The 22,014-nt window shown below is 46.7% G+C and overlaps 1 protein-coding gene across 3 annotated transcripts in view; it reads right to left on the bottom strand.

The window, feature by feature from the left end:
* LOC135387849 (uncharacterized) overlaps window positions 1-22,014 on the bottom strand; it is a 383,829-nt gene that overhangs the window by 148,147 nt on the left and 213,668 nt on the right. For all 3 annotated transcript variants that reach the window (XM_064617011.1, XM_064617010.1, XM_064617012.1), the window contains 3 exons: window positions 6,368-6,729; window positions 3,654-3,858; window positions 830-1,086 (listed from right to left, as the gene is read on the bottom strand). In XM_064617011.1, coding sequence (XP_064473081.1) covers window positions 830-1,086; window positions 3,654-3,858; window positions 6,368-6,690 — 785 coding nt within the window. In that variant the 5' untranslated portion in view covers window positions 6,691-6,729. The remainder of the gene's footprint in view (window positions 1-829; window positions 1,087-3,653; window positions 3,859-6,367; window positions 6,730-22,014) is intronic.

The following is a 22,014-nucleotide window of genomic DNA, read 5'->3' as shown; positions in this document are numbered from 1 at the left end:
TGGTCATGTAGAAAGAAAATTAAAAATAAAGCAAAATCTCGCCCCATGCATTTTCAATGGCCTGTCCCACACAAACACCGCCATTTTTTCTTGTGTCTGCTTCACGTTCACATCACTTCACGCAGGTGGCGCTGCCTACAACGACGTCACATGCCGATTCTGACGTTATGCACCAATCCTCTTGTTCTGTATGCTGGTGCCACCTGTGTGCGGTGAAATGAAAGTGAAGCGCACACAGCAGAAAATGGCGGCTTCTGAGTGATATAGGCCATAGAAAATGCATAGAGTGAGATTTTGCTTGTTTTTTAATTTTTCTTCTACAGGACCATAATGCTCACAAAAAATTCCAACAGAACTTCAGTGCTTTCAGACCAATGGCTACCGGTCTGCAAAGTTTGGTGTTTGACAAACCCTGTCTTCTATTTTTAAGATGCGATCAAAATGTGTAACGTTTGCGAGACTAACCCTGTGTATACCCTCCTTGAGTGTGCCTGCCCATGCTGACGTCACCCTGAAAGCGGATGTGCACGTGTGATTCGCTTTTCTTCTCTGTAATTTCAACTACCAGGTTTTACTATACCTATCAGGCTTTGCTGAATAAGATTTTGCGTACAGAACACGCCATATACGTCTCCATCAGGTATGCCTTCAACTCACAACTAGTTCCTGGACGGTTCCTAAGGTGCGTTCATCTCATCTCAAACGACTTCAGTATAGACTCAAGAGACACCAATACTATTCGAAGCACCAGAATACTGCGTACTTGGGCAAGTTGTACCTGACACTCACAGCTCGAGAATAAAACACTCTGGGAAAAAGTTATACGAACCTTGAGGAAGGTGCACTGCTAGGGGCAGCTCGGACGCGCTGGGGTGACGAGGTTCCTTCTGGGCTGGGTGTCAGGGTCTGCACGTGGTGAGGCACATAAAGACGGCCGCCTTCATCCAATCCGCAGGCCTGGGAAGTGGGAAGACCTCCTAAAGCGGAGGCCTTCTTCCGGCCTGCGCTCCGCTCCAGCGACAGGGCGCGCTGCAGTGCAGGAGCTGACTTCCGGGGCGGAGGCGTAGGTGGCGCTCCGCTAGCTTCCTGTGGTTTTTGGAAGAGATAGTCCGCGTGAATTAGAAGACAGCACGTTGAAGGTGCCAATTGACAGAAATGGCGGATAGAATGCGTCACACGGTTGCCATGAGACGACGCAGCGGTAAACCGCATTAAACATAACCAGATGATCAAGGGCTAGATTTTGAACTTTTCGCTATCCCGTAACGCTTGCTAAACGCTCGTGCTCCCCGGTTGACGGCCAATGCGCGTGACGGAATGAGCGCGCAAATTTTGAAAAATAGCTATAACGATCGCTATGTGCACATCAAGATTGAGCCCCAGGAGCGTTGTCCCGCTCGAATCAATGGACCTTTTTCACAACGCTTCTGCGCATGCTCTGTGACCCTAACGGCACCGAAGAGGGTTCCTTACATATCCAATAGACGGCGCCAATATGGCGCCGGCTGTGGTTTGGCACGCGCCGATCGTGTTTCGAAGGACAGCCGGTAGGATACGGCGAGAGTGTGAAAAAGGTCCATTACAATGCTGTTTTCATGGCTTGCTGTTCATGCTGTTTTGTTTTCTTCTGTTCGTTGCTTGATGGTTGGATCCATGGCTTGAATAAAAAAAAAAAGAATTTGAATTTTCTTTATTTTCCCAGACTATACTGCTATTGGAGTAACCAGTACTAACCACTTCGGGTCTTGTTTTTCGATGTTTTTCTTCTTCAGTTTAATCGTCCGTAATTTCCAGAATCAACGTGTACATGCATCAGGAAAACAAGTGTAGCAACGTGGCATATAAGATGAAGATTAGACTTTTGCATCACAGCCACCACATATTTCAATTTCAGAATGGCGGTTTATGGCTGCTGCATCGCTGTAAGTGCATGTTCGTTGATCTTCAGCTATCCGTCCAGAATAGAAACCGCGGTTCTTGTCGTGGGCTTTTAAAATGAACTGTGATTACGCTGATAATAGAGTTGTACTGAGCATGTACGGAGTAACGACCTATAAAAGTTTACTCATGGTGGCGTGCGGTGCTCAGCAATTTCTGGATGCATTCGGAACATGTTTTTGTCTACATATAAAGCTATGAAGGAGTTCGAATACTGGTAAATTTCAACGTGTAGTTTCCCTTTCTTTTATTAATAACGCGTCCTGGAGTAGCCAGTCCCGAGTGGCTCGAGACTACCATCTCCATTTTTTTCTTTTAAAATCAATCAATCAATCAATCAATCAACGTGGTTGAGCAGCGCAGTGCATAGCTGTGATGCAAAACGTACGGGCCCCCTAGTCGAAACAATCAAGATGGCGGTGTTGCGAAGAGCGGTTGAGACCCTGCTCTCCAGATACAAAACACTGGAGTGGATGTTACTATACAGAAAGGCACTGCGATCCCAGTCGCTTCAGTGTTGTCCGCTACGTCGCCGTCTGGGGGGCGGCGTCTCAACTGCGCTTCGCAACGCGGCTATGTTGATTGTTTTGATTACGGGGTTACATTTTGCATTATACTCGCAGTATTACATTCTCATTCACGCAGCTAAGGCGGCACTTCTTCATACACTCTTAAAAATGAACTTCACCGCATAGCACGCTCTGCGCCAACCATAATCTCGAATGATATCGTTATCTACCCTGATTTGTTGAAAACGGGAGGCGTACGCCTTTTTTGTGACACTTATGCTGTTCATAATTGTCACAGAAAAGGCGTACGCCTCCCGTTTCCAACTAATCAGGGCAAATAACGATATCATTCGTGGCAATGGTTGGCGCAGAGCGTGCTATGCGGTGAAGTTCATTTTTAAGAGTGTACCCGCACTCTCATTCATTCATCAATTTACCAACAACAACAACAATAGATTCTGACGATGAGATGAGGTACGTGTTTCACCGCGGTGGTGCGGTACCCTGTACCCCATTGCACGTGGAACATCATATGAAGATGATGAGGGAAGGATGAAAACCCGAAAAAAAAAAAACTAAGCGTCTGCAGCCACCTAGCGGACGACAGGAAGTCCATGAACAGGTGAAGAACCCGACGATGGAGCCTTCATAAGGGCAATGAGTGCAGCTAAGTTGAGCGGTCTCTTGCTGATACGGGCAAGCTCATCACACAGGCGATTTACCACCATTGAATATCCTTCGGACCTTTATACCCCTGTCACACGGGCATTTTCGATCCTGCTCGACCGAACCTGCTTGAACCCAATGCAGATCGGATGGTGCTACACGGCCGCTTCCAAGCAGGATCGAACTTTGATCCTGCTTGACTCGAGACAGTTCCCGTGACAGGATTGAGAATTTCAAGACGGCTCGACGGACGCCATTTGCATCCTCGACCCCGGTGAACTGTCATAACTGAAAGTGGCCGTGTAGCAGCGTCAAAACTCGAGCGTGCTCGGGAAGTTCGATGCAGATCGGATTCGAGAAGGATCGAAATGCCCGTGTGACAGGGGTGTGACAGGGGTATGACAGGGGTATTAAATGTGGACAACAAAATGCTCCGCGTGCACCGAGTGATTCTTATATTTTTATACCTCGCTACCTAATACAAGGCAGCGGTTGAAGTATCACAGACGTGTCCCATTGGAATGACCATATGTCACCTACCAGAGGTGCACTCCTGGCCAGCAGCTGCTGCAGCTCACTCCGACTCGCCGCGGCGGGCGACTGCGCGGCTTTCCCACTTCCCGGGAAGAGCAGAGCTCCGCGGCTGTTGTCGGATGTTGGCAAGGAAGACGACGATGACGATAGCCGGGAAGACGGCAGCGTCTTGAGGTCGCATTGTATAGCCGCGTCTCGCTGCCATGGGAATCTGCAAGATGGAATCACCCGCTGTGGGCTATACCTCGTCGTGTTCAAGATGCATGATTTCACATAAAAGTCTATAACTGGGATAGAGAAGAAGAGATATTTCGAACGGGGACTGTTCTTCTTCTGGGCCTCTGTTCGAAATGGCGGCGCCTCTCGTCCTCAGGCCTTTTCCTCTAACATATAAATTGAGGTATGTATTCGAGCTGAAATCTCTCTGACTACATAGCTGATGCTTTTCTTTTTCTGATGTTTCTAAAAAAAAAAAAAAAACTCTGTACACGCGCATTTAAGGGGTTGTGACACTTGGCCCCAAGCTGTACCGTATTAAATGTACAATAAAAGACAGCTATTTCCATCAACGTGAACCTGGATACAAAACTTCTGCAGTAAAGAGTTAATAGACTTGTGGAAAGTCGGACGAAACTTGATTTTAGTCTGACATCACGGTAGACACCTCCGTCAGCGAGATGACCGTGGGAGAAGTCACGTGTTCACGAGGGCCAATAGGAATGGCTCTCGCTCCACTGACGTGAGAGCACGACGTCGAAGCTTGTACCTCGCTAACTACGATACGTACAAAAATAATTTCGTTTTTTTTTTTCAATAATGCTCTGGCCTTGAAAATACAATGTGGACCTCATGCAATGAACCACAATAAATAATAATAATAATAATAATAATAATAATAATAATAATAATAATAATAATAATAATAATAATAATAATAATAATAATAATAATAATAATAATAATAATAATAATTGGCATTAGATTTCCGAGTAACGTGACACTTCCGCGCCACAGGGTATAAGACTGCGGATAGTTTCGACCACCAGGAGTTCTTTAAGGTGCGCCGGAAGTCTCCGACGCACGGTGCTGGCAATCAACCACAATTATCAAGGTGTCGCAACACCTTAATTGACATTATACTGACCTGTCCCAGCGAAAATGTTACCGTGTAGTGTGCATATATCATTAACAGTCATCGCCCCGAAGACACACTTGCATTAATGTTTACATGTATACTTTTTGCCTTTTTGCATATTTGTGACTCAGTCAGCCACACACTGCGAGAGTCTGAGAGCCTTCTGCCTTATGGTTCTGTCATTTGAATATCACGACCTACTAAATTACTGCGACCATGTCATACGGACCCCTTCACAGCGCCGCATTTGGAGGCTAGCGGTGGCGCTAGTCGTCGACCCGGTTATTGCTTCCTCAATTTCTACAATGCTGTGTACTTTAGCTTACCTTAGTATTTTTGTACAAGCGGTGGCTATCCCACGGGAGGTGCTTCTTTCTAACGTTGATTGCCATCATCAGTAATATATGCCTTTTCATAGGAGCTATTGCTGTCGTCTACTACTGTAGTCGAACATCCGCTTCCGCGCGTTCAAAATACAAATTTCCGTCGTCCAATCGCGATGTAGATCTTGCTGGCCGATGAGTAGCCCCCCTAGCGGATCGCGCGGACGGGCTCCTCATAGGGTCTGCCGAGTATGACATGGTCGTTATAATCTAGTAGGTCGTGCTCAGTATAAACTAAATGAAGAATATTATTACAGATAAAGCACCGTATCCTTAAAGCACAGTGAAGCTGCAGAAAGCGTCTCACATTTGCGAGTTTCTAATACCCCTGTCACACGGGCATTTTCAATCCTGCTCGACCGAACCTGCTTGAACCCAATGTAGATCGGATGGTGCTACACGGCCGCTTCCAAGCAGGATCGAACTTTGATCCTGCTTCACTCAAGACAGTTCCCATGACAGGATTGAGAATTTCAAGACGGCTCGACGGCCGCCATTTGCATCCTCGACCCCGGTGAACTGTCATAACTTAAGACGGACATGCGCGCGAAGCTACAAATGATGCTTACATCGGTATACGATAAATTACCACTAATATCGCCGTTATATAGGAAACGCGAAATTAATGAGTTCCGTTTATTCATTTGCCTTCCTTTTGTGCGACGTATAGCGTTGCGCAACCAGACGACGGGAGTTCGAGTTGGACTTGCACATAACTTCATTTTCATATTTCACATCTCATGCTTCTCGTGTAATGGGGTAGGGTACTGCTCTCAAGCGGTGAATCACCCCAGGCCATAGTCATGATTCAGTTGTTGTTGTTGTTGTTTATTCATTTGCACTCTTTCATTCATTTGCGCTCTGCGCTCAAAGGTCTTCTGACATTTCTGGACACCATCGGACTTCGATCGTTATTGTAAAGGGGCTCGTTATTTTATTCCCCCCATTCCACCAAGCACTGGGGTAGAGTATCGCCTGTTGCGATGAAACTCCCCACTCTCCAAGGCCGAAAATAAAGTTGTTGTTGTTGTTGTTTGCACAGGTCAACCATTCAATGCGCATTGAAAGTGGCCGTGTAGCAGCGTCAAAACGTCGAGCGTGCTCGGGAACTTCAATGCAGATCGGATTCGAGAAGGATCGAAATGCCCGTGTGACAGGGGTATAAAACATTGCGTGCACATTAATGTTACGGCAGTTCTCACCTGGGATCTCCCTCTTGACTGTTGATGTCCAGGGCACTGCAGTAGGCATCTTCGGGAAACACGCCGTAGGAAGGCAGGAAGCCCGTCAGTTCTGACGTGGTGGCGGAATGGTGCGAGGGCGCCGAAGGGGGTTCCCCGCTGCAGGGCAGTCCCGACGTCATGGGAGGAGGCAGAACAGCGGGCAGCGTCGGCCTCGGAGAAAGATCCGCGGCCGCAGCGGGCGGCGGGTCCTTGAACGACTCCGAGTAGCTCCGCTTCGACGCGAACTTCTCGCGCAGGGACTTTGTCCGAGTGGAAAAGGCGGACGGGCGACAGATGCTCATGGTTGCTGCCCCCTACTTGGCTGGCTCTCCTTTTAAAGCCTGCGTCAGTAACGTGGGATGTGTAAGCATTTCAATGAAAAGAGGTGCAAATGAGTACAGAGGGTCATCAAAAAAAAAAGAAAAAAAGAAATCTGATTAAGACGTCTGATGAAATTGTGTGTGTCATGTTACCGAATAGCGTGAAAGGTTTTGATGTGTGCAATTTGCCCCCCCCCCCCAAAAAAAAAAAAATCACATAAACATGGCTCAGCGCGTTCACTCTTAACTCGCCACTCCAGGTATAACGAGGAGGAGAAGTATGATGCCCCGTCACCGATGACGTTACAGGGGCAACTCGTTCTGATTCGCTGGTCAGTGAGGGTCAGTGCCCTGTCCCTTTGCCGCCCGGGAGGTACCCGGGTTCGAATCCGGTGCCGGCTGTGCTGTCTGGGGTTTTTCCTGGGTTTTCCTCAGACGCTTTCAGACATATGTCGGCACAGTTCCCTTAGAAGTCGGCCCAGGACGCACATTCCCCCAGGGCGTGAGTCGTGACGTTGCCCACATACGTGAGGCCGACAACGGCAAGCCCTATCACCACCACCACCACCACCACCACCACCCTTTGCCGCCATAAACCAGTTTTACCAGTTCCGCCCGAGAACATGAGGATAGAAGGAGTGGCCGAATCATGACCGAGCGAGGAGCAATGCTCTTTCAGAATCCCGAACAGCCGAGTAGCAGACGACAGCTGTGCAGCAGACAGCATTTCTCTGGACCAATCAGCGAGCGGGGCCCCTGTGTTGTCAGCGCGAGGTCCCAGGCAGATCACAGGCTAATACTGCTCTCCACCGCCGTTGCGCACGGTCGCCTTTTGCGGCGCACTTTAGATTCAATTTCTGCGATAATTGTGACTTTATGGAGTAAATTAATTCTGCATCGTACTGGCCTGATTAACAGTTTTATACGAGGAAAACACGGGGTTAAAATCACTTCTGTGCGACTTTAAAGGTACGGTCGAATCCGGAAACCCATCGATGAAACAAAGAGCAATATTTTCGGCATCGGCCAACAATCTGCTTGGGTAATTATTTCCATCCCAAAAGTGATGGTAAATAAACACATTTTCAACAACAGCGCTGCTTCTTCAGCCGCAGATGCTGTGGCGCCGTGACGTCACTCTCTATCCGGAGGAGTGAAAGGGCGGCGCTCAGAGGCGAAAGGCGTCTTCCAGACCCCCGTACGGTCAAGGCATTTCTTGTTCTCAAGGCCATGCTCTGATTGGTAGTGTAGGGAATGACGTCTTCGCCTTTTTCCAGTGAGGGAATTCCGGCATACTCTCGCGCGCGCCATCTATTGAAAATACATCAGCATGACCCAACTTACATCCGACGAGATAGTGCGTTTCTCGCGAGTGGAGTTAGCATTTCATTGCAAAGGTGCACAGTCTGTGTATTCCGGAACACAAGAACGCAAACCACACATTCGTTTAAATCACTTGGGTGAGAGCTTTTCGCAAATAGCAGCGATACAGCGAGCAGACGACACAAATACGCGGAAAGAGAAAGGCCGACAGATGGCGCAGGTCACCTTGCAGGCATCGAACTCTGATTGCAACACAACACATTCCTGTCTCCCCTAGAGCGTGAATCCAAGCAAACCCGAAAAAGACACGCTTCGTTGTCATTCTCCATCTTTGTTACAGCGCGGCAACATTACGTCAGCCCGCTAAGTGAGCCCGGAAAAAAAAGCCCCGCTAGGTTGCTACACCTGCGAACACCCCAGCAATGCAGGCAAAGCACGCTTTACAGGAGATGCCACGGAGGACTTTGCTCCCTATTTGTAGAGCGCAGTCCGCATCGAAAGACTGTTGGCACTTTACGATGAACTTTCCCAGTATTTCTTATCCTTAAAAGTGGTTTCCCTGCATCTTTACGCACTGCTTCACAATGGTGTCATTCGTTGCGCCATAAAAGCGTGACACGCTTTTGAAAGCAAAATACTGCGGAGTGCTTCATCATATGCTACGTCGTTCGTCCAACTACAGACACTATCGACAGTTTAAAACATACATAATTCAATATTATTCGTTATATGTTCGCTTTCAAACGAAATGCACCGAAGCGTCACACTGCAATGCCCAAATGTAAAAATAATTTGAAAACATATTTGCATTAATTTCTGCAATTTATATACATCATCCACTCAATGCAGAAAAAATGCATTGGATCATTCATTGCGTAACACTAGAGTGCCACCTCTGTTGTCGAATAAGAACGAGTTCGAGTATGATAGGCCACCTAGCGGCCGCGCCGCGAAGTTGGTCCCTCGTTCTTAGTACCCTCCGGGAGATGGCGGCAGCCGACGACACCTGGCACATCGATTTTTCAACCATGTCTCTCACTGTTATGATGAACCTTAAACTCGCAGATAGGCTCGGGGCAAAGATTAAGAGGCACTCGACTCTGAACTAACAGTTTGAAGAGTTCCTCGGGGCGGAATTGAAACACGCTCGACCAGCCGCGATTAATTAAAGTGTCCTTCGGAACTCCGCATGGGTTGCTCATTTCCGCGAGGATGCATAAACAAGTTGTATAAATGCAGCGAGCATTTAAAAAAAATACATCGAGAAAATACTTAGAACTGCGTTAAACTGAAGCGCAAGCAAACAATCAAAACGTGCGATAAATCCAAATATGTTTACTCAAAGCCCGACAGTACCTTTTTCGCGTTTTGCTACATTTTTAAAGTCGGGTCAGGAGGTGGAATCAATAATAACCCCCAAACTCGATATTAAATTATCTTTAACTTTCACGGTCATAAACATACCCTGCATATTTAGGATCGAACTATTTTGGGCGAACTCTAAATTTACCCTGCAGCTATCTCACGAGTCGATTTTGGTTTCAGTCGTGTTTCATTTGAAATCGATTTAGGTTGCTACATTACTGTTCTAAAGCACCAAAGCACACAAAGCACACGTACGCACATGTTGACGATAAGTCGTACGGCGCATATCTGTACAACGCTAGACGAGATTGATCTGGATTGATTTTGTACACAGAATACGTGCCTCTTGTAGTCGCCTCCCACCTGTCTTTAGAACTGCCTCAGCGCCTCTTTTGTCCCCACACCTCATTGATGAAATAGATAGAATTGAATGTTGGACACGTACACATTGTTATAAGCCTGAAATAGCCGAATGCATAAGTAGAGTCTGATTTCACCATCGTATAAAAATACCATCCGGTTTTTATCCTTCGAGTTGGTGAAACTATGTTGACCAGGAAAAGTCATACCGTACGTATACATATCGATCAGTATCGTTGGATATGCGTACGCTCGACACGATGGATTCGTACGCTGATGCAGAAACAATGTTGCCAGTCAGTACTCCGAATACCCTTATTGCAACGTCGTATTTATATACAGGGTGTTTCACCTAACGTGATGAAAACTCGTATTAAGAAATTCGTTTGTCTCAATATTACTGGGTCAACGCTGTTTATCTCGGGGGAGATTTTGCCACGACTTCTGGGCTCTTTTATCAAATTTAATTCGAGAGAAATTGAATTTTCCCAAATGAACTCCGAAATTTGTAAAGTCAACCACACGTTTCCTTTCTTTCTTTTTTTTTTCACAGAAACAGAAAGCGCATGCAGGATTTGCCCCATTGTGGTGCAAAATACATGCACTACTACAATATTATTAGACGAAAAAAAAAAAAAAGCGATGCGTGTTGTCACATGACGTCGAACGAACGCGTTTGGCCACCATGGTGGTGGTCACTTTTCCGACGCAGCTGCAGGGGCGGATTTGGGGGGGAGGGGGCCCGGATGTCCTGACCCCCCTCAATTCCAGACTTGAACATAGGATTCAATGGACAAATCCCAGCATGCACCTGGCACTTGTCCATAGCGGACCCCCCACCCCCCTCGGAAAAATCCTAGATCCGCCACTGCGCAGCTGCCGGTATTATCTAGCATTTGCTCGAAAGCGAAGCCCTGAATGGTGTTTGAAAATCCGGTCGCGTCCGTACCCTTCTTTCATCCCGAAGACACTTCGTCATCGTCGTTCTCGCATTTTCTTTTATTAAAACTATGGTTGTCGCCTCGAAAAATAGCGCAGTTCGTCATGTTTCAATGTCGCTAGCACGAAAAGTGACCACCAGTGACCAGGAGGAGCTTACGAGCATGCCACGTCACTGCCACGTCACGATGTGATGTAGGTGAAAACACCCTATACTAGAGACCTGGAGGTATGGCATTCGCCTATGCGAGAGCCTGATTAGTTACGCTAGTGGTCGCTAGAAGCGCCACATAGCACTATTGGGGAGAGGAAATGACGTGTACACTATTAGCATGATTCCCACCGTCGTTCGTCGGCTACACTCTTAGAAATGAACTTCACCGCATAGCACGCTCCTAGCCAGCCACCATCCCGAATGACAACGTTCTCGCCCCTGATTTGTCGAAAACGGGAGGCGGAGCCTATTCTGTGCCGTGCATACTGGTCACAAAATAGGCTCCTCCTCCCGTTTTCAACAAATCGAGGGCGAGAACGTTGTCATTCCGGATGATGGTTGGCTAGGAGTGTGCTACGTCATGAAGTTCCTTTTTAAGAGCGTAGGGCTACACAGGCTGTTGCTAGGCGCGTGCGCTACCCTCTTCCGTACCTCTTCGTCGTTGTCAACACAGCCCCACCATACATTGCCGCAGTTTCGGTTGATCACGTGGCAACGAATAGTGCTAACTAAGCGCCAGATCTCATAGCGAAGAGGCGATTGCAAGAACTAAAACCCCGCTTCTGGGAGCTTTGCACATGTCCAAGCCTCTAGTATATTGGTAGTCGGTCTTTGTTGCGACACAGAGTTATCTTAAATATAAGAGTGAGGAGGAAAACAGGAACGGGAGGGTGAAAGTGTTTCTTCTGCCGCATCTTGCATTAACGCGTGACGAAGAACTCAGCTCGGCCGACATTTTCGGCGCCTCAAAATAACGGGTGTCGCAGTTTTTCGTTTTTTTTTTTCAGCTATCAGGAATGTGTTAGGGAATGTATTTTTCAACGCCATGAGGGCAAATCCAAATTGAAAAAAAAAAAAAAAAATCCGGCGTGCGCTTTCTGTTTCTCTAAAAAAAAAAAAGAAAAAGAAGAAAAACGTGAGATTGACTTGGCAAATTTTGGCGATCAATTGGGAAAAGTGCATTTCTCGAGAATTGAATTCGATAACAGTGCTCGGAAGTAATGGCACAAGACTCCCCCGAGATAAATAGCGTTGACCCCATAATGTTCAGACAAGTAGATTTCTTATAATACGATTTTTTATCACGTTCGGTGAAACACCCTGTCTGAAAAAAAAAAAAAAGACAAATCAGGTGTGTGCAACTTCCACGTCACGCAGATAAACGATATTTTGCGCGAATACAAATTGAGACGCGACCCGCGCAGGACAAGTGAAGTCGGCCCAGATGCATGCCACAACCCCCTTCTCCCATTCCATCTTGCTGTGGTCTACCGCACGCCCACGTGTGTACGTTTCTCACGGCCTCAGTTGCTTCGCGGTAAAACAAAAAAGTGAAGATTGCGTTGACACTGGAATGGCGCTTCAACAACATTCTTTACGTCAGCAGCAAAATTAAGCCACGTCATTTGAATTAAGCCACGTGCGATTGAATGTGGCGCGGACTCCACTGCTCCTCTTTAAGATGGGCCACCTTTCGTCGCCCAACTGCCCCACCTGTCATGTTGAAGGAGACATCCCGCACTTACTCCTCTACTGCACTCGTTACCACCAACATCGTCTCCTCCTACGGTCGCGCATCGCTCGCCTGACGGTTTCGGACTTATCTCTAGCTACGCTGCTCGGCCCCACACAATACAGTCAGGTGACAAAGGCACTTGCCCAGTTTCTGCGGTCCTGTGGCCTTCTGGGTGAACTGTGACCAGTTTCATGTTTGTTTTCCTCTTTGTTCTTTTGTTTTTCTTTTTATTTATTTGTTTTCCTTTTCTTTGTTTTTCTTTTTGTTTGCCTTTATTTTCCCCCCTTTTTCCTGGGAATAGCAAGCCGCCATACCGGTGGCTAACCTTTCCCTCTTATTTTTTTATATATAATAAACATATTCCCCCCCCCCCCCCCACGTCAGAACGACGACATCGCGCAAAGCCCGTCACGAACTCGCCGTTAGCACAACGCCGCCGGCTTGTCAAAGCAACGGCTCTTAAAGCCCTCGACCCCCCCCCCCCCCCCATAACCTACAAAACTACAAGAAAGCCATTCCTTGTTTCTTTCCAGTACAACTGTCCCCTTCAAGGGCAACTTTACTGCGTAACACTTTTTTCCATCTACATCTTCTCTTTCGCAAACCGTAACGGGGTAGCGAAAACGGAGCTTGTTAGATCCAGTAAAGCATTTTTACAACCGACTTACATAGAGCTTTATCTTTATTGTCCCCCCCCCCCCCCTATTTGCCCCGGGCTGAGCCCGCTCAGCAGATCATGAAAAAGTTCTTAACAACCTCAGCGATACTAAACTCGAACGGAGGAAACGCTTGTTACAGAATCTTGGGCTTCATGATTTTTCTTTTTCGTGGCCGACGAACGACAGTGCTTTATGCGGTCAAAGACAGGCGTTTCGACCGCTACGACAATGCGGACAGTTTCGAAGCTATAGTTTTTCGTGTTGCTTGTTTTAGAAAAGTGTATTTTGTCATCATTTTAAGCCGAGGTCAAGTTTTACAACGCGACGCGACGAGCCTCGCTGAAGAATATGAAATGGGGACGCATAATACATTGTAGTCGTAATATTTGGCTAGATAAAGGGTTTTCTCGGCGTTCGCTGTTGAACGAAGTTTGTGTTGTGAGTCATCTTCTTCAGAACGACAGTATAGAGCAAGAGGCAGTGTAGGGACCCTGAACAGATATCTCTCTGATGCGCTGTATTTATTTATTTAGTCTTTCTACCATATCGCGCGACAGTTTCGACGATTTAAACGCGCTATTTGTTCCTCTTTCATGTCCGCGCAAATGTCATCCATAGTTAGCGAAGACACCCAGGTACAACGGCAGATAGTCCCACTTCAAGGCATCCTTAGATCCCCGGCGGAGACACCCGCCTTGTAGCATACTAAACCCCATTACATCTTTCTCAGTCCACGAAGTACATCGGTGGTGGGTGGTGGGGGTAATGTTTTAAGCGGCTCGCCACACAGAAGTGGGCGTCGTCACCACTACAGAGCAAAAAAATAAAAAATAAAGAAAAACAGGAACCCGAAGTACCTCGAAGCCACTGCCTTCCGAAAGCTCCTCCAATGCACGGATGCGCATAGTGTGCGTCGTACTTGAGCACGTCGCTTCGCCGGTCGTCACAAAGTCTCCAGCGAGCCCACTTTGAGGTAGCGGTAAATGAGCACTCGATGATTAGAAGCGTGCCTCTTGCTTAATTTGCCTGATTGTCGTCCACGCGGGGCCGCCACACGTATAGCTGTATACGCTCCAAAGAAACTCCATTACGGGAAAGCGCAAGTGTAAGACACGGAGGGACCGCTGTAAGTGGCAACGCGTGCGTGCGTTCGTTGTGACGTGGACGGCGTTCGCGCATCGTCCAAATATGTTCTCTTTATTTATTTATGGTTAGTCAACGAACTTGGGCACGTGAGGAAAGAGGGTAATACCCCTGTCACACGGGCATTTCGATCCTTCTCGAATCCGATCTGCATCGAACTTCCCGAGCACGCTCGAGTTTTAACGCTGCTACACGGCCACTTTCAATGCGCATTGAATGGTTGACCTGTGCAAATGAATAGACGGAACTCATTAATTTCGCGTTTCCTATATAACAGCGATATTAGTGGTAATTTATCGTATACCGATGTAAGCATCATTTGTAGCTTCGCGCGCATGTCCGTCTTAAGTTATGACAGTTCACCGGGGTCGAGCATGCAAATGGCGTCCGTCGAGCCGTCTTGAAATTCTCAATCCTGTTACGGGAACTGTCTTGAGTGAAGCAGGATCAAAGTTCGGTCCTGCTTGGAAGCGGCCGTGTAGCACCATCCGATCTGCATTGGGTTCAAGCAGGTTCGGTCGAGCAGGATCGAAAATGCCCGTGTGACAGGGGTATAAGACGAGGAATAGTGTATCTTGGGCCGTCGCGGGATTGTGTGCCTTCCATTCTCAGACACCAGGGATTCCAATGGGATTTGAACATCCCGGCCTTTTAGCATATAATGTTGAACTTGAAGCTACCACCCATGGGCGAACGCTGGTATCGTGGAATGTGACGGATGTGCTCATGTTGTGCAGCTTGCGACACAAGTTTACGGAACACGGCACTGGCGTATTCCTTATCGGAGCGGCCCTCTGCTAGTATCAGGAAGAGATCTTCAGAAGTTTCGTTTTCATTTTGAGCTTCCCAACTCTTTTGGCAACTAACGAGGCCCCGACTGCCAAACCAACTTTATTTCTCATTTCGGAAGAATGTATCTTATTTACACAGCCATTATAATGGAAGAGATTGAATAAGGAATGTGTGACCGGCTATTCTATTCATCTTTCAGTATGCGTGTCCGTTTCTGATTGGTTGTCGCTCCACTGGAGAAATGCGACACCCCAGTGTTCCATAAACTTTTGTCTCAATCTGTACATCTGACTTTGGGGCAACCATGAACACAACGCAGACAATGTTATTATCGCAACTCTCGTTAACATTTCGTAAAGCCACCTTAGCCAGCTCGTAGCGTCACCTGCCAGATGGAACCGATCTATCGCATCGGCCCTTGCAATAAATTTCCGGTAACGATACCCTGAGGTTATTAGCCTGGACCTGCCTGCGGTGAGATCCTGCCCGCCATAAATCATGCCTCAACACTGCAAGGTTCGCCCTCCCATATCTTTCGCGTACGTTGCTCTGTCTGTGCTTTTTCTTTTTGATGGTCTGCATTGCACTGCGCAGAAAAGAAAAAAAAAAGGATATTGGGTGATGGATAATTTCTCTGGCTGTTCCAGGCGTACTTCGTGTGTCGCTGGAAGGGAAGCGACTGCCACAGTCAAGTAAAAGTGTCAAGGTTAGACGTCGAGAAATTCGTACATAGCTACGGCGGTACAGCCCTATTTTATCGCATCTATACGAGAGTTCTTTAATGCCCGCTTTACCAAGATGCCTAAAGGTAGGTACTTCCAAACAGTGGGGAGGGGAAGTCTACGTACAGGACATAATTTTTGCATTAGAAATTACGCAGCGCGCAGAAATACTTTTAAGAACTCATGTCTTGTAAACACCGTAGAGGAATGGAACAACCTGTCCCCTAATGTCTTTCCTAATCCACCAAATATGGAAAGTTTCTGTAAGAACGTTTCCTGTTCATAATAGTATGCCCCATCCAGGTGCCATTCATATATATATTTTGCATACCTTTGCAGTTGTTTAGGTGCAGCACCCATATCATCGTCATCATGTATTTCTCTCTCTCTCTCTAGGTGCAGCACGTGCTATGCCCACGCGCTGCCTGTGCCTACTCTTTGTGTTTTATTCGTAGTGAAGTTCATGTATATTTGTATGTTTTTCCCAGTCCTGTAACGGCCCTGCATAGGGCTGACAGTATAGATAAATAAAATAAATAAAATAACAGTTGTGGCCAGCTATACGTTAGGTCAAACGGGTAGGTGTGTGAACGATCATTTACGAGAGAACAGGATCAACGCCAAAAGCAATCGAGAACGTCGGCTGTGAGCCTGTTGCGGTGAATACGGCTGTGAGCCGGATCTTGATGATTGTGTTGCAATCGAAAAAAAAAAATGTCAGCCAGGCAAGTGCCGGCTTGCTACTCCTTTATAAAAAAACAAAAAGAAAACGGGTTTTTAAGCCAAGAAAGTGTTGTGTGTGCACGTGATGTGTACATGTTGCGCGCGCAAAACACCTCTAGGCCTCTGGGCAGAGCTGTACACGTTACAAAAAAAGAAAAAAAAAGAACTAAATACGTTACTCGTTACTAACAAATAAAAGGAACGCGTTCTCGTTACCTGGAAGTAACGAGTCGCTTCTATACGTTACATTGGCATGAAAAACACAAGAAATACGAAAGCATCGCCTACTTTACTTTCTGTCAGCTCATCCATGATGAATTGCACTTCAGTAGCAACTGGCACTCAAAGCTGGCTGACATGAGTTCCCGAGTAGGGGACAGAGAGACTAAACGCCCTGTGCGCGGTGAATCCTTGAAAGGAGGAACACAAAGAACGCATGGAGTGTTCCGAAACACTGTGGACACTAGAGCAATGTGAGAGGCGTTTCGCTCTGGTTAGAGCCCTCCGCGGATGATATTTTTTTGCATCTGCATCCGACCCGCATCCGCGCACACGTTACCGCGTCCGATCCGCATCCGCGGCATACACAACAGTTTCCATCCGCATCCGATCCGCTGAGCAAAACGCACCATCCGCATCCGATCCGCAAAATCCGCACGTTTCGCAGGGCGCGTAAAAACCGCAGGAAGCATATGTTGGTATAATTTCGGATGCCTACATACTGTCACGGAAGAACTCACGACGACAAGCAAAGGTAAACCTTTCAACAAACTCGATATGGAGAGACTTCTGCAACGCGTGAAACGCTACCTCGCCGATGGTCGCGTGGTTCGAGATGCCAGAATGCCTCCTCTCCCGTCTTGGCCCTGCGTGGTCAAAGGTGAACATAGCATGCGCTCGCTGTCGGCGCGCAATACAAAAAAAATTACTGGTCGAAAAATTACAGCACGCGGTATATCCGCATCCGATCCGCTACCGATCCGCTGCTTTCACATCCGCGTCCGATCCGCATCCGATCCGCACACCGCAGGAAGTGCTAAATTTTCATCCGAATCCGCAAGTATCCTGCGGATATCCGCGGGTATCCGCTTCCATCCGCGGATGGTGCAGGGCTCTATCTCTGGTATCTTTTTCTCTTCGCTGGGGATTTTTCCGTGTGCTACAGCCTCGTGGGATACCGCCATGTGCGCGGGAAAGACTACAACTGGCTTCTCCCTGGGTTTCTTTTAAATAATCAATCAATCAATCATGGCGGTCGTGGTTGGTCATAGTGAGAAAGAAAAAAGAAGAAGAAAAGGAACGAGTAACTTGCAGTAACGCGTTACCATTTTTTTAACTAGGTACGTTATGAGTTACATTTTTGAGAAAGTAACTAAGTCGTTACTTAGTTACCAAAGACAGTAACGCGTCACCAACGCGTTACGTAGTACACCTCTGCCTCTGGGTGTCACCCAGCGTTTTTTGTTTTGTTTTTCCCCGGTAGAGCCATCTTCCGATCCATCCGTCTGCAACCTTAGAAATATTAATGAAGGTACAGGTGGGTCCAACCGGAGAGGAGGGCGGAGAGCGCGAGAAGCACTCGGACTTGTGGGAAGGAGCGTGGGAGCACCGCACTCCGCAAAAGGAGATGTCCCGTTGAGTCAAAAGGAGCGCGCATCATGCGCTCCGGAGCCGATACTTAACGCGCTCTAAGACTTTTCAAAGCAGATACACTTCAGAGGCTCAGACCACTGTTTGACAGCTGTTGCACACATTAACTAACGAACCACGGGCAAAAGTAACAGAAATTATTTTCACGTACTGGTGAAGGAATAGACTCGTAATACGACAGAATTTTATCAACTTGTCAGCATTGTCTTAGCTGCGCCGGCAACGCAGGTCAGCTTTGAAAAGACCTTCTCTATTGAGCCTGAAGTTCATTTTCTCTCAACTAAGGACAAACTTATGTGACTATAGTTTAAAAGACATTATGACGGTCCGCCGTAACATGGCGTATACATGGATGTGCGCGTCTGACTTGTTTTCCAATCTTTTTTTCTTTTCGCATGTAGTACGCTCTGTCCGCCACAATAAATCTTCGTTGCGTTCTACCCTACCGCGTTGATATACCCCGGAAACCACAGAAACATGATGGTATTATTAAATCCTTGATAACGCGACTTTCAAATACCGTATATCTACCGCATCCAATCAACGAATGCGATTCTCCACGAAGACACAGTTGGCTACGGCAGGTACAAAACTTCACGGTGACGATAACATCGCCTTACTATATAGCACTTTCTAACATTTACTGTGATCATATATTTGCAACATAGCACTGCTGCCAGTGAACAAATCAGTCGGAATATTTGAGGACTTCCTTTCGAAGCGTTTAAAACCTACTTGCCTATCGTACCCACGCGATATGTACAGCTCCAAGTTGAAAACCGAAATATATACCGCTGCAGCTATATTGGTTACCGATAACCGTAAATAAGAAAACGGGGGGGGGGGGGGTATGTTTAGTAAGAAAAAAAGGAAAAAAGAGAGGAAAGGTATGTCTTTAAATAAATAATAAATAAATAAATAAATGAATACAGGAAATAAAAACTAACAGACTAACGAAATACATAGGCTTTTCAGCATCGAAATCAAAGAGAGTATACGCATCGTCAAACTGTGAACGCGAGGACATTCCATATCTGTCCAGGGAAAACAATGGGGATGAAAAGGCAAAGAAAGAATTTATAATCTCGAGAGATTCGTGACGCTCCGATGGCCTCGTGGCAGTCGTACTGTGGATGGTATGCATAGTAATCGAAGTAGTGGAATCGATTCTCTCTTCTTCCATATATATTATGTTTCACATAACCTATAAAAAAAATATACTTTTAGAAAAAAAAAAGGGGTTAGCAGTATTAGTCTTCGGGAAACTTCTGCCAGGACTTATAAGGGTTACTTTAATTGGATTCCTTTCGCTGGAAATTAAATTTTCTGAATAGACCTCTACCAGAGAAACGTCATCATGACGTTGGTAGGCAGAGTGAAACCGGAACCAATCGGAAGGGGAGGGCTAGGTGCAACGAATGTGCACTTCTTCGCTGCCTCCCATTGAAAGAAAAGTACACTCTTAAAAAATGAACTTCACCGCATAGCACGCTCTTAGCTAACCATAATCTCGAATGATATCGTTATCTGACCTGATTTGTTGAAAACGGGAGGCGTACGCCTTTTTGTGACACTTATGCTGGTCATAATTGTCACAGAAAAGGCGTACGCCTCCCGTTTTCAACAAATCAGGTCAGATAACGATATCATTCGAGATTACGGTTGGCTAGGGGCGTGCTATGAGGTGAAGTTCATTTTTAAGAGTGTAGGACCGAGGGTCGCGTCCCTTTGAGGGACCATCGTAATCCCCTCAAGACCGTGGCGGCTTTCGGGCGCGACCTTGTTCGTCCCTAGCTTCGAGCATAGTTCAACTCTACCAAATTGGTGGCGCTGTCGAAGACTATGACGTCATTTGTTTACAAGCAAGGAGAGGTCTATTCAACTCGAAATTTTGCCAAGTCAAGTCTAGAATTTTTTTTTCTGCAGGAAGTAGAGAATCTATGTAGGAAATAGATTGAGCCATTAAAAAACACATTCTCGATTGCGCTGATAACAGCTAATAACACTGTTTCTGAGAACAACAAATTGCAAGCCGCCCTCATTTCCGTTGGCAAGAAGGGACTGTTCCCCTTCTCCTCAGTTTCCCCCAAGCGTCACGCTAGCAGCTGCCGGTGATAATATAGCATCCATGTGTCGCCACATATGGTCTTCTTATCTGTCCCTGTTTCTCTCTCTCTCCTTGTGTGCGGTGAGATAAGAAGGGAGAAACTGTCCGCCTGCCGGCTTCTAGGATAGAATATAAGCAGAAAGAAAAAATGGCCTGCGCGCCGGCTTCTGTGCCGTTTAGATGCAGTAATTAGGACGCAGCATGAATGTGTGCACGCAGGTACACTGTAAGAAAAAAGGGAGTACTTTTACTCCTTTTGGGGAGTAATTGCATTGCCACAAAAAATAGTCCCTTTCGGGAGTAAATGCACGGGAGTAAATGAATGTCACGGAGTGAAGACCGCATTTCACGCGCTGTTGTAAGAGTCCCAGGTACATAATTGGTGCGCATGCATGAAAATACTTTAAAGCAAACCGTCAACCGCGTAATATGTCGAGTGATATGAAATCTTGCACATTACATAGGGCACAATTTGCGAAGAAAGATGCGCTAACTGTTTCTTACTCTGTGTGGCTGGAAAATTGCTACGTTGTCCGAGTTATACAGCCTGATGTCGTTCAAATTGACCAAGGGCACATATTTACGTAGACTGTCGCATTCAGGAGACCATTCGCGAAGTTTAGTGACAATTTGCAGTCCTGGGGAGTAAATGTCGGGACTAAATGTTCGGTTAGGGGACTAAAATGGGGAGTAATTGCAGACTAGGGGAGTAGAAGCTGCAATTACTCCCCGTTTTACTCCTTTTTTTCTTAGAGTGTATGGCAAGAAAACTGAAGAGACGCAAAGCGAGCAAAGTTATATTAGACGCGTTTCCAGGATTGGGCTATAGTAACATGAATGACCAGAAAGAAGTATACCTGCTGATAATACGTAGTGTATTTTATCTTCATCAACATCAACATCAACGACGTGTACGATGTGTCCCAACTTGGTTTGAAGAGAAGTTTACTTCACTTCGCTTAACAAGAAACTAAAGTCATGCACACATATTAAATAAGACACTCGAAATTCTCCCCTTCGACGTGAACGCATAGTTGACATCTTCGTACGACGTCACACGCCGCACTGATGCCTTCGAGTCTTGTGATCGACTCCCAAGCTTTCTCAGTTCTACGTTGTAGATCGTCGGCCCATGCAGCACAATGTACTGAAAGTCGAGTGCAATAGAGGTGCATGGGTAGGTGGAAGGCCTTGAGCATACTCGTGAAACTAAAGAACATTGATAAGACACACTACCGTCCACCCCTATTGCACTCGACTTTCAGTACATTGTGCTCCTTGGGGGGGGGGGGGGGGGGGCGCTTCTGGATCAGTCTGTCACGTTGATGTGGCCCCAGAAATTTAAAGCCTAATGGCGCATAAGGTCGGGAGATCGAGGAGGTCATTCCATAGGCCCAAAACGTCCCGTCCATTTCAAGGAAAAATGATCGGTCAAGAAACTTCGCACCCTATGTCCATGAGATGGAGCGTCTCTTGCTGAATATACATGAATATGCGCTTCTAGAGCGGTAGGTACTTCTCTGAAGGGAAGCACAGTTTGTTCAAGTACCAGGCTGACGTAATAACTGGGTGTCAACTTTTCCTTATAAACAATTCGTTTACGTTTATTACGTTTAGTGACCATTGTTAGTGTAGTTACGTAAATTACGTTTAGTGACCACTGGTACTGATTTCTTGCAGGTCCGAGTGTGGATTACTTGTGCTTCAGAAGTGAGCCTTCTGGTGACAAAATGGCGTAGGTGCAGGCTATAGCTGGTGGACGAAGTCCACCTATGGTGGATGGAACGGTAGAA

This window comes from Ornithodoros turicata, chromosome 3 (assembly GCF_037126465.1).
Source record: "Ornithodoros turicata isolate Travis chromosome 3, ASM3712646v1, whole genome shotgun sequence".
Taxonomy (NCBI): Eukaryota; Metazoa; Arthropoda; class Arachnida; order Ixodida; family Argasidae; genus Ornithodoros; species Ornithodoros turicata.
Note: the sequence above shows the minus strand (reverse complement) of the source record. Positions and strands in the feature narration are given on the sequence as shown.